The following is a 14079-nucleotide window of genomic DNA, read 5'->3' as shown; positions in this document are numbered from 1 at the left end:
AAATAAATAAACACACAATAAATAAATAAATATATAAATAAATAAATAAATAAATAAATAAATAAATAAATAAATAAATATTTCATGGTTCTAAATACATTGGTTGGTTTTTCTATTTGTTTCCTTTCCACGTGGGACATACAGCAGGAAATTTCTCACATATAACTTTATCCACTTATTGTACTACATACATTTTCAGTTTTTTGTGTTTTCTCTCAATGTATTTTCTCAATACTAAAGAATAAGAACAGCAAAGACACATTTTTCCTTGTCTAAAAACACCATTTTTGTAAAGCTTTTGGGGCATAATATTCAGTCATGTTTTATGGTATATGTTAATAGAATGATTACATAAATATACTGTATTTTACAGTGTTAGTCTTCATTTCAGGCACCCAAGATGTTTATCACTAATTAATATTTTCAGGAAAGGAATAAAAAGATCTGCAGAAAAGCCTTCATCAATTAAATACAAATTTCTGTTTTATTCGACCTTTGGACACTTTTCATTATAATCTGCCCCTTATCAACAAATGATATGTATCTCCATATTTAAATATATATCATAAGAATTCATAATTTATCTAATTTCAGGTAGCCACAAACTGCTCTGGATCATGGAAAATAGGAATAACATCACAGAATTTATTCTTTTAGGACTTTCTCAGAAAAAGGAAATAGAAGTCCTCTGCTTTTTACTGTTCTTACTCTGTTACATTGCAATTTTGATTGGAAACCTACTTGTCATGATTTCTATCATCTGCAGTCAACTTATTAACCACCCAATGTATTTCTTCTTGAGTTTCCTATCCCTGGCAGACCTTTGTTACACCTCCACTGTGACCCCCAAGTTAATCATTGACTTGCTGTCTGAAAAGAAGGTCATTTCCTACAATGGCTGCATGACACAGCTCTTTACCATGCACTTCTTTGGAGGAATTGAGGTCTTCATCCTCACCGGGATGGCCTATGACCGTTATGTGGCCATCTGCAAACCCCTGCACTACACCCTCCTCATGAGCCGGTGGAAATGTGATGCCATTCTTGCAGCTTCCTGTATTGGTGGATTCCTTCATTCCTTCGGTCAGTTTCTCCTTGCCATCGTTTTACCCTACTGTGGCCCCAATGAAATAGATCACTTCTTCTGCGATGTGTACCCTTTGCTGAAGCTGGCTTGCAAGGATACAAGCAGAATCGGTCTTCTGGTCGTTGCCAATTCGGGACTGATGGGTCTGGTGACTTTTGTCGTCTTGCTGGTATCTTATGCTGTGATCCTATATACTATCAGGTCCTACTCTGCAGAGAATCGTCACAAAGCTCTTTCCACATGCAGTTCCCACATCACTGTGGTGGTTCTCTTTTTTGCTCCTTTACTCTTTATTTATATTCGACCAGCAACTACATTACCAGAAGACAAAGTGTTTGCTCTTTTTTACACTGTCTTTGCCCCTATGCTCAACCCTCTCATATACACACTAAGAAACATGGAGATGAAGAATGCCATAAGGAAATTTTGGTGCCACGTCATGGGAAGTAAGGACATAAACTGAAAGGCATCCTTATTTTCCCCACAGAGCTTGTTGAATATATGACTTCTCTACTCTGAAACCTTTAAAATGCATAATGCTTGCCTCTGTGTCTCTATGTAACATGGGTAGCCCTAAATATGAGCAAAAGATTAAGATTCCCCATATTTACCCAGACTCCTCTCTGCTATACTTTTTCTAGTTTTCTTATTTATATCTCTTCTACCCCATTGATCCCTTGTCTGTGCAACTAACTTAGAATATTTATCAGCAGACAAGCCAAGGCACCGTGCCACACAGATTAACAATGCAAGCCCATGTAGCTCATTTTGGGGTATTGGCTACATTCAATGAAGCCAATTCTAGCCACCAAACAATGCTAAAAAAATTCTGAACTTTTACCTGCATCTATTAAAGAATATCCTAACAGTTCTAATTTATATGCCATGATATTTCTCAACAAATTCAGCTTCTACTCTGGTCATTTTTATAGCCAGTGGCATTCTGGGCACACATCTCATATGCCCAACACTAGCATATCATCCCAAGCCCCACAACAAAACCTTTACTTTTGCTCCAAGGCACTTATTCTTCTAACTCTGTTCATATATAAACAAATTGTACCTCTCCAGCTAATTCTAGCACCTTTCCCTGGAAAAGTGAGATATAAGGATGGAAAAAATTAATGTGACATTCACATTTCTGTTATTGGTGAGCTTACATTTTTCTTAGAATGAGCAAGTGGAAAATATCACTTAAACTCAATGGTGCATTTTTTAGCACTGTAGGATTGAAAGGAAGGTTTTGTTTTGTTCGGGGTTTGTTTTGTTTTGTTTTTATTTTTATTTTTTAATAAAGATTTATATTTATTTATTTATTTATTTATTTATTTATTTATTTATTTATTTATATGAGACACACACAGAGAGAGAGAGAGAGAGAGAGGCAGAGATATAGGCAGAGGGAGAAGCAGGCTCCTCGAGAGAAGCCTGATGTGGGACTCGATCCCAGGGCCTGGGATCATGCCCTGAGCCAAAGGCTGATGCTCAACAACTGAGCCATGCAGGCATCCCTTGTTTTTGTTTTTAGTGGTAATTTAAAGTCACCTTGGAGAAATATAAAATTTGCCCCAAATCAGAAACATCTAGGATTAAAATCAGGCCATTGAATAATTGATTAGAACAGAAGATAAACTTGAAAATTCTTTGTAAATTCTTTGAACATGAAATGCTTGCAGAAGAATTTGTTTCAAGTTGATACAGGAGACATACTAAATAAAGATGGGTTACTTTTGCTGAGGCTTTCCTAAAATGGGTGGAGAGCGTGAAGAGAAAAATAGCAGTGTTATGACTCAGTTTTTTGTTTTGTTTTGTTTTGTTTTTGTGACTCAGTTTAAAATAGCCAAGAAGTGGAAGTGAAAATATCGACTGCAAAAATTCTTGAAAAATACTTTGTTCTTTGTCTTTCAACAGCTATATCAGAGGCCTCAAGAAAGGCTTAAACAGGTACAAGTCAGAGAACAGCCGCAGAGCAGAAATGTGAAAGATCACTTTCTGCTGTACAATGAGCAGAGGCTCTGGGAAAGACCAGCAAAACTGTGAACTTTGACACTGCTTCAGAAGCTTTGTCCTCCAGTCCAGTCAGATTTGTATTATTGAAAACTAAAACTTCTCACCTTCTCAAGAACATCTTTGTCATCTCTTCACTGATTCCCCTTTCTTTCTCGGCAAGAGCAATTATCCTCTCTCCAACGGAATCATTGATATCTACATAAAACTGTAGGGAAAAATGATGAGATTCTTTGCAATTTAGTGAATGTCCTTACTTCCATTCAGATTATTCTCCTTTCATTGTTTTTGATTAGGATATTTTACAGTGCTATAGATAAGGAAGTTAACTCATAGAAAATACTAGCAATGCCAAGAATGCCTGTCCATAGAAATGCAAAACAGGTCCAATGAAATGCAACTGATTGGAGCCTTGTGGATATTTTGCTAGTTTTGCATCTACTTACAAATTCATTTCAGCATTCCTTACCAGACCATAAATGTGTGGAACATATTGTGGTGGTCTGAACCAATGGTAACATCTTATTGGTTTCTGCATTCAAACTTGAGTTAAATAAAACCTTTGATGTGTTGGTTCATTATTTACATAAAAATCATGATTATATCCTCTTTTAAAATTTATCCTTTAACAAAATAAACTTTCTTTCATCCAAAATAAAACAAACAGGGGCACCTGGCTAGATGAGTGGGTAAAATCTCAGAGTCCTGAGTTCAAGCTCCATGCTGGGCATGAAGCCTATTAGAATAAAAATAAAAATAAACCAAAAAATTCCCTTTTTTCCTTGTTTTCCAATCCAATTCCCCCGTTCTGATTTTTTTCATCTTACACTGTATGTAATTTTCCTTCTCCAGATTTACTTAATTTCTCAAATCAGATTATCTCCTCTCCCACTTCACTGAAGCTGCTCTTTTCAGGATTGTCAATGGTTTCTGCATTGATGTATCCGGAATTTCAGAGTTGAACCCTCTTTTTACCTTGAGACATTTTGATTTGGCTTTGGGGTCACCATACTCTGCTGGTTTTCCTCTTACCAAAAATCTTTTCATTACACTTGGTTGTCTCACTAAACTCTATGTTGGACTGTCATAGGGCTTGGGGCTTAAAACTCTTTTTTTTTTTCATCATTTCACACAATCTAGTGGTTTTAAATAGTCTTTATGTGTGGATGAGCCCAAAATTTTAATCTTGCAACACTAACCTCTCCCTTGAACCCCTCCTTCTCTCCATGTACCCATCCATGCTCAGTGAATTATTGTAATAAACCCCGATCTGGTCTGCTTTCTTCTGTACTTGCTCTCACTTTTTATTGTCAACTGGGCAACATTATTCAAAGTCAAAAAGCTAAGTTCTAGGCACTCCACATAATTTGGACCCCTTACTTCTCTAATGACATCTCCTGCTTGTTCTATCCACCTTCATTGGCCTGTTATCTTGAACTTCCCCCGCATGGCTGGTCCTGGGAAGCATCCCTATTCAGGTATTTGTACAGCTAGTCAACTTATTCTCCTGACTCATTATTCAGAAGTCAACTTCTCTGTGAATTCTTTCCTGGCCAACTTCTTTTTTAAAGTTTTTATTTAAATTCCAGTTAGTTAATTTAGAGTGTAGTATTAGCTTCAGGTGTGCAACATAGTGATTTAACACTTCCATATAATACCCAGTCATCACAACAAGTGCACTACTTAATCCCCATCACCTATTTCATCCCTCCCCCCACCTGCCTCTTCCCCTATGGTAATCATCAGTTTGTTCTTTACAGTTAAGAGTCTATTTCTTGGTTTGCCTCCTTCTCTCTCTTCTTTTCCCTTTGCTTATTTGTTTTGTTGCTCAAACTCTACATATGAGTAACATGGTATTTGTCTTTCTCTGACTGACTAATTTTACTTAGTATTATACTCTCTAGCTCTATCCATGTCATTGCAAATGGTAAGATTTCATTCTTTTTTATGGCTTAGTAATATTCCATTATAGATATATACCACATCTTCTTTATCCATTCATCAGTCGATAGGCTGCTCGATGTCTTTAGAATGTCCATACACATTCACATCCATACCTGGATTCTTTTGATCTCTCTTCATTGTTTTATTTTATCCTTATACTTAAAAGTATTTAACCTGTTATATTTTTTATGTATTAACCTTATTCAGTGACTGTATCAATTAAATGCAAGCTCAAGGAAGGCATGGTATCTGTGGGTTTTTTCACTATGTTCCTGGAATAATAGCTAGTGTATAATAACTAATAAATATGTGTGGAATGAATAAATACTAAATACATATATTGAGAAAAATTGCTAATGACAGAGAATACCTAAAAAAGGGAGTATATTAATAAAACTATATATTTATCACCTAATACATTCTTTAGATATATTCAGAAATATCTCTGGGTTCCAAATTCTCTCCCCCAAAAATTATTTGTCCTTTCCAAAACAAATTCCTTATTGAATTAATGCCTGAGAAAGCAAATATACTTTCATGGTTCTTATTTTGCATACTATTTCAGATGTTGCCTACCTAGATTTCTTATTTACTGTCCTGACAGGCCACTGTACCCTGCTGGAAAAAGTGTAAACATTGCTTTTAAAGAGGCCATAGTTTGCCAAGATCATTGTTCTAAAGAAGATAACTTTAAGGGACTATTAAGTGGGAGAAAGCCTACAACACTTTTGGAGCATTATGAGTATCTTCATGTCTCATATTCAGATGTTATGTGATATGAAACACATTAACTTCTCTTCCCTAGATGCATTATATATTTGTTCATTGGTAAGTCTGTACAATGTATATATTTCATTTGGTTTTGCTCTTTATAAATGTTTTATTTTAGCTATTGTTCAATTATGGGTTATTTTGAGTGGTTTTAATACGTATATCACTGTGTTAATTTGTAGTGGAAACGTACTTTTGCAGTGTATATTGTTACTGATATTAAAATACTTTGTAGCATAATGTTATCCCCAAGCAAAAGCTAGTATTTAATTGTACAACTGAATAAGCAAGCTGCATGTTATTGGTTGCTTCTGACAGGCTAAGCCTCTTAAAAGAAAAATGTTTTTCCCCTATGCATTCCACCTGCACCAAATATATATCCCAGACATGACATGATATCTGCAAGTTGAATTTTATTTTATTTATTTATTTTTAAAGATTTTATTTATTTATTCATGAGAGACACAGAGAGAGAGGTAGAAACACAGGCAGAGGGAGAAGCAGGCCCTATGCAGGGGACCCGATGTGGGACTCGATCCTGGGTCTCCAGGATCATGCCCTGGGCCGAAGGCAGGTGCTAAACCCCTGAACCACCCAGGGATCCCCTGCAAGCTAAATTTTAGCCACTGTATTCATTTAGCAAAAATAATTCCATCGTAGCGTATCTGAAAGCGTTGTTGTTGTTGTTTTTCTGTGACTTAACACCATGTTATTCTTATTATTTTTTTTTTAGATTTTATTTATTTATTCATGAGAGACACAGAGAGGAGAGAAAGAGACACACACACAGGCAGAGGGAGAAGCAAGCTCCATGCAGGGAGCCCAACATGGGACTCGATCTCGGGTCTCCAAGATCAGGCCCTGGGTCGAAGGTGGTGCTAAACTGCTGAGTTACCCGGCTGCCTCTTATTTTTTTTAAAAAACACAGCCAGCAGATGGGATGACCATGGCATTTTTTTCAGAGAATATCCTTTATTAGACAGAAGCCTTTGGAAATAATTGCTAAAACCTTTTGATTTTCAAGAACAATCTAATAAATCCACAAAGTGTCTTTGAACAGCCTTGAATTGGCATTTCTATGAAGATGCTGTATAATATGGATTGTATGAGGTGGTTATGATGTTAGTAGCTTTCAATGACTGAAAAGCAGAAGGAAAAATTTTCTGGGTAGTTTAAAATTGTACAAATCACTTTGCTCCTCATTCCTGCTTAACCTTGGTCTGCAAAGTCTACACAAGAGCACTCTTGCTCAGATGCTACTGTGAGCTTCCTGGAAGGTGTTTAGAAGTACACAACAGATGAATGGATAAGAAGATGTGGTCTATATGTACAATGGAATATTAGCCATCAGAAAGGATGAATACTTCGCAGAAACTGGAAGTATTATGCTGGGTGAAATAAGTCAATCAGAGAAAGACAATTTTCATGGTTTCACTCAAGTGGAATATAAGAAACACTGCAAAAGATCATAGAGGAAGGGAGGGAAAATTGAATGGGAAGGAATCAGAGAGAGAGACAAACCATGAGAGTCTCTTAACTCTGGGAAACAAACTGACTGTTACTGGAGGGGTGGTGGATGGTGGGGTGGGGTAACTGGGAAATGGACATTTAGGAGGGTTTGTGATGTGATGAACAGAGAGTGTTCATAACATTTGGTTATGAGGCTGGTAAAACAAGTTTAAGAGAGATGAAAATGTTGTGAGTCTTGGTAATTATAACTGAACAGTTGTCAAAAGTTAACACAGCTTGTCCTTGGTCCTGGTTTTATTCCCTACACAGTGCCTTATTTTGTTTTCATGTTCAGAAACAAAATATAGAGATTGATGTATAAGTTGCATGTTATTTGACATCCTTATTATGTAACCCACTCTTCACCTATTCAGTCTTCCACGTAGGGCTGGCCTCACAACTATAGGATGTATGACAAATGTAATATATCTAGTTGAATTTAATATTTTTTATTAGTCTGTAAATAAAGATGGCATCAACTACATTAAAAAAAAAAAAAAAAAAAAACGACTGGGGCACCTGGGTGGTTCGGTTGGTTAAGTGTCTGACTTTTGATCTCAGCTCAAGTCTTGATCTCAAGCACCTAAGTTCAAACCCCACCTTGGGCTCCACAGTGTGTTTGGAGCCTACTTAAAAAGAAAATGAAAAAGGCTAGAGGTAGAGTAGCCACTTTGCAATAATAATGGCAAGTGTTTGTGAAAAACATGGTAGAGCAAAAACCTGGAAAGATTGAGTCCCAGCTATATCAGCAACTACATCATTCAATCAACTGTATCATGGTTTTAAATACTATCATTGGGGGATCCCTGGGTGGCGCAGCGGTTTGGCGCCTGCCTTTGGCCCAGGGTGCGATCCTGGAGACCCGGAATCGAATCCCATATCAGGCTCCCGGTGCATGGAGCCTGCTTCTCCCTCTGCCTGTGTCTCTGCCTCTCTCTCTCTCTGTGACTATCATAAGTAAATAAATAAAAATTAAAAAATAAATAAATAAATAAATAAATAAATAAATAAATAAATACTATCATTGTATACATAACTCTATTTTTATGGACTTATTGTTACATCAGAATAGATTTGCTTAAGTTCCTAAACTGTTTCTCATTGAATATGATTGAAGACAATCTCAATTAATATAGATTTGGGTTTTGTTTCTGTTTTTGTTTTGCCTCTTCTTGAGCACCAATTCTTTATAAACCTTAGGATTATGTTATTAAAAAGGAAAACAAAAATGTCTTTGGATCTGAATTGAAAATAAAATTACAATTATATATTAATTCAGGAAATTACTGTTTTTATGATACTATTTTTGATCTAAATCTTTGAGATATGATTCTGTCAGTGTTTATTTTATTGTTTTAATTAAGGTCATACAATTTCCTATTGATCTAGAGTTTCTCTTAGTAAAATATATTTGTAAATAACTTATTGTTTTCTTATTATTATAAATTGAACCTCATATTGCCTATTCTACTTTTTATTCCTAGGTTTAATACAGTCTATTTATTTGATATATATATATATATATATATATATATATTAGATCCAGCTCCCTTAGCAATTTTCTTAATAATTTTAGATAGTTTACCACCTTTTCCACTTTATGGAATTACAATATACCCTATATACCCTATTTTATATAAGAATAAAGCTGTTTCACAGAATTTTAGTGTCTTTCTGACTAAATGAATATCCAAAAATTTATCTCTAATTCCCAGGTCAAGGCATGCTTCACCAAATCATTGCAGCCATTGGCTGATTTAAATAAAGTTAATATGAGGCAAACTGTTTATAGGCTAAAAGCATAATATTGTAACTTTATGCATTATTTATTTAAGGAGCATGTAAACATTAAAAAGCTCACCAGGAAAATTTTAGCTTGAAAGGAAGAGACTGCATGCTGAATTGGGAAACAAGGAAGGAGTTTTAACAATGCAACACCTGGTAAAGTTAGAGCATTGAGATAAACTTAAGGAAACATAGATTTTAATGCTTTGGCCAAGGAACTGAGGAAATGGGGTCTGGAATAATATAAATGTAGTCTGTGTTTACCATCCTTTTTATCAGGTCTCTTGAACACGATTTCAAAAACAGAAAAATATGAAAACCAAAAACAAATGTTAGTTTAAAAATGAACAAATCATACTCACTTCTCTCTTCCACAAAGGACAGGAGATTGAGATTCAAAGCTTTCCGAATTGCTTTGTATTCAGAATACAGATGGCTGGAATTGATGAAACTTAATTTAGTGAGCAAAAGTAGACACAGAAGAGAGTAGAGGGTAGTTCATTGAAGGAAGTAAATTGAAGAAAACAGAACAAAATGGTAAAGGTAAGATACTTGCAGGAAACACCTCAATACTGAAGAGTTTTAAAATATTTTACTATGATGTAAAATCCCTTTATTACATTAAGACTAAAGTCTATTGAAACAGTAGTACAGTTGTTGTTTGAAACCAGAAAGTCTGGATTTAGAGCTCCCTCCCCATCGGCCTACACACACCTGTTGCCTACATAGATTACAATTAATATTTCTATCAAAGAAGTTGAGATATACTATAAGAATTCTAAGTCTTCCTGTTATTACAGTCAGAAAACAAATAGATTAAAGCAAATTCCCTTTATAAGTTCTCTATATAATAAAGGAAATTAAAGGTAACTTTCTTGAAATGAGGAATAAAACATGAAAATTAAAAATCTAAGCATGCAGATATCTTAAAAATATTGTGGAAATTTACCAAGAAACTATTAAAATAGATGCATTCATAGACATCTGCTGTTTAAGACAATTTCAATAATAGATGAAAAGGTCTAACAAGCTTTTAGGTACACAATAAGGAAAAAGTAAATTTTTTTTTTAAAGTTAAATCAAATAGTGGCAGTTTTAGATTAAATATGAAGGCAAGACTTTTTAGGTATAAAAAAGACAAAATGCTAATTCAAGAGACCGTCAAGTAGCAATACCTGTACAACATAAAAAAGTCAAAGGCTTACTATTTAATAAAGTTTCCATAAATTAAAAGAAAAAAGGACTAACAGTACCCCTGTTCTTTGCTTTTGAATATGCTGCTTGTAATATATTTGTTTGTTTTGTTTATTATCTTTCTCTTCCTTCAGTCTCCAGCCTCATTGAAGCAGAGATGTTTTGTCCACCTAAGGCATTCTCTACACTGTATTTTATCCAACTGACTCTTTTAATTTTGATTTTTTTTTTTAAGATTTTCTTATTTATTTTGGGAGTTGGGGAGGAAGAGGAAGAGAGAGTCCCAAACAGACTCTATACTGATCAGGGAACTCTACACGGGGCTCCATCTCACAACCCTTAAACCACAACCCAAGTAGAAACTGAGAGCCTGAGGCTCAATTGATTCCAACACCCAGGTGCCCCAACTGACACTTCTTAGAGGTAGGTAGGTGAAAGTAAATATTTTTTAAATGAAAGAATTGATACCATTTTATTTATTGTAATATTTTTCTGTTTGAACATTATGCACAATGTTTCCTTATAGTCCTGTGTCCCACATCTAATAATCTCAGTGCTTTGGATACTGATGCATTAGGGAAATATAATTATGGACTTTGGCATCACTGTTAGGGAGAATATTAAGCAATGATTCATATCTTTGGCAAAAGTATACTGATGGGAAATTTTTAAACCCTCAGAGATGTTAGCTATTCTATAAATATGTTTTCTCAGAATTTGCTTTAAATACCAATTTGATATCAAAAAGCATATATATAATATATATCAAAATACATCAAAATATAGAAATATAAATATCTAAAAGTGTGTGTATTTATATATATAGATATGTATATCTATATATAGAGAGAGGCAAAGGTGAATATCAGAGAGACACATTTCTTTTTTAGAAATGGAAAAACAATATGCTAAAAATCTCAAATTTGGCTCAGTTTGCCAAATGTATCTCTATTAATGATATATTACAAGAGTTATTTCATAAGACTTTATGCAATTTGAGACATTATTGCAGAGGAATGTTAATTTTTTTTTATTTTGACTTTATCTTAGATGTGAAGCCTCAGCTTACAACACATCTTTCTGCTGAGTTAAGTAGCTGGTAAGTTAAGTCTGGTTCATAAATAGATTAGTCATTTTACTTCAAAAGAGTACTTGAGTCATTCTGATTATAATTTATATCTAATGTTTCTAATAAACTGTTAGATGGGGAAAATCCATAATCATTAAAATATGACTTTTAAAATTTGGGGAAAGCTTCTGTCTGCCTTGTCTTCTGTCTATAGCAAACCATGGTTGTAGTGGGCTTGAGATTTGTGTGTAGATGTTATCAGTGTCATTTTCTCAAGAGCCATCAAAGTATTAGTAGCTTTATTTGTTTTGTCTTGTTTAGAAATTCATAAATGTAATCATATCATGAGCCTTTGATATTCCGTGGTCAAGAACAGTTGAATATGAAGAAGGATCTACTGGCTAAGCAGGTCACTGGACTGTGTTTCCGTGAGGGGGGTCTGAATATAAAACGATTAAGCAGTAAAATACTGATATGATTCTAAGACTGTGAAGAAGCAAATTGTATGGCAAAATTTTTGATCAACCTACTAAAATTTTTAATATCTGTGTGATATGTTTATTTTTTCTAGGTTTAATATAGATAATTTTTTTTCTAGGTGAAAGGGGAATGTGAACATTCTAGTAATGTAGAGAGAGTGAATGAATTCAAAGGAAAGAAACCAAAAGCATTAAAGGACTGTCCTAAGCAAGATATTGATCTTCAGGTCTGTGGGCTGAAGATCAGCTGACAAGGAGGGAAAGATTTTGTTTAAATGAGAGAATGGGATCCCCCATGTGAGAAACCCAGCCTTCAGGTAAGAAAGAGCAGATTGTTCATGGTAGGGAATCTATGCTATGTCTTATCTACCTACCTTCATTTACCCCTGTTGAAATATTATGTGTTTTTAATAAGCTATTCAAAATTTGTAATAAAAATAATATGGGATCCCTGGGTGGCGCAGCGGTTTGGCGCCTGCCTTTGGCCCAGGGCGCGATCCTGGAGACCCGGGATCGAATCCCACGTCGGGCTCCCGGTGCATGGAGCCTGCTTCTCCCTCTGCCTGTGCCTCTGCCTCTCTCTCTCTGTGACTATCATAAATAAATAAAAAAAAAAATTAAAAAAAAATAATAATATGACATCCTTAATTTATATTTATGTCCACTGGTATGGCAAAAATGTATAATATTAATGCTAAAAATATTTGAGTATCTATGTTTTTTTTTTTTTTAATTTTTTTAAATTTATTTATGATAGTCACAGAGAGAGGGAGAGAAAGAGAGACAGGCAGAGGGAGAAGCAGGCTCCATGCACCGGGAGCCTGATGTGGGATTCGATCCCGGGTCTCCAGGATCGCGCCCTGGGCCAAAGGCAGGCGCCAAACCGCTGCGCCACCCAGGGATCCCAATATTTGAGTATCTAATTTTTATATACTACGTTCTGTACTAAGCTTTTACATAAATGAGCTCATTGAATCCTTATATTAGACCTCAGAGTTATAGTATTATTCATTTTATAAATGATGAAAATGAGGTTACATATCTTTTCCCAAGATTTTTCCATGAATTTTGGAGCCAAGATCCTATATAATTTTATGTAGCTCCAGAACTTAACTTCTTAATTTCTAAGTCTCCTACCATTTTTCTATCTTGAGTACCTCCTGCATTTATAACATTATAAGAAGTTCCAATGAGGAAACAAGAGCAAGTAGTAGATTTTTGAACATTGAGCTTCATATGCATTATTTTATTTGAGTTTCACAATAATTCCGTAAGTTAGGCACTGTGATGCTCATTTTATGAAAACCAAGAAAATGTTTAAGGAAGTGGAGAATCTTGCATTTAAGTATCAGAGGTATGTTCAGAACTAGGATCGATCGCCAAAGTTTCTGTTATTTTCAATATTGTGAAGAGAGGGATAGTACAAGGTACAATTTCTCATCTGATCTACTTACAATTTCTCTAGGTCTTTGATCTTACATTTAGTAATTGTAGAAAGGGGCTAACATTTATTGAATATATAATACTTTTCAGGCACTTTTATAAGAAATTTCTCATTTATGAACTTTATTATTTCAAACACCACCCGACATGGAAGTATTATTGCTACTTCAATTTAACAGAGAAGGAAACTGAAGCACAGACATGGTAATAAACTTGTCAATACTATATTTTCTACAGTTTCAATTTAACCAATGGAGCATGGAAGACATAATGGAGGCAGACAGGTGTTTTCCCCAAACTAATGGGGAATCAAGAGTCACATAGTCAAAATCTGGGGAGAGATCTTTCCAATTCCTTTATTGTATGGATGGGAGCCCCAAATCCTAGGGAATCAGCAATTAAGATCTACTGTTATAATGCATTTACCAGACAATTACCTGGAATGCAGTATAACTGCTTCTGTTTGACAGAACACAAAGAAATTAAATTATTTTCTAGGATCATATCATTTGTACGGGCAGATTCTCGAAGAAGGTATGGGAGAAAATGATGGAGCAAAGCAAGCTCCGTTATTATATTGTATTGTGTTTGGGGGCTCTGTTTTGAAATTAGAGGAGTCCAGTTTTTTTTTTTTTAATTTTTATTTGTTTATGATAGTCACAGAGAGAGAGAGAGAGAGGCAGAGACACAGGCAGAGGGAGAAGCAGGCTCCATGCACCGGGAGCCCGATGTGGGATTCGATCCCGGGTCTCCAGGATCGCGCCCTGGGCCAAAGGCAGGCGCCAAACCGC

At 35.1% G+C, this 14079-nt stretch overlaps 1 protein-coding gene across 1 annotated transcript; it reads left to right on the top strand.

Moving 5' to 3' along the window:
- Positions 1-617: 617 nt before the first annotated feature.
- Positions 618-1550, top strand: LOC140613616 (olfactory receptor 4P4-like). The gene has a single exon (XM_072792047.1). The coding sequence runs from the start codon at positions 618-620 to the stop codon at positions 1548-1550; it is 933 nt and encodes a 310-aa protein (XP_072648148.1).
- The last annotated feature ends 12529 nt before the right edge of the window (positions 1551-14079 follow it).

The sequence above is a fragment of the Canis lupus genome, chromosome 21 (assembly GCF_048164855.1).
Source record: "Canis lupus baileyi chromosome 21, mCanLup2.hap1, whole genome shotgun sequence".
In the NCBI taxonomy this organism is placed as follows: domain Eukaryota; kingdom Metazoa; phylum Chordata; class Mammalia; order Carnivora; family Canidae; genus Canis; species Canis lupus.
This window is presented reverse-complemented; position numbering and strand designations above follow the sequence as displayed.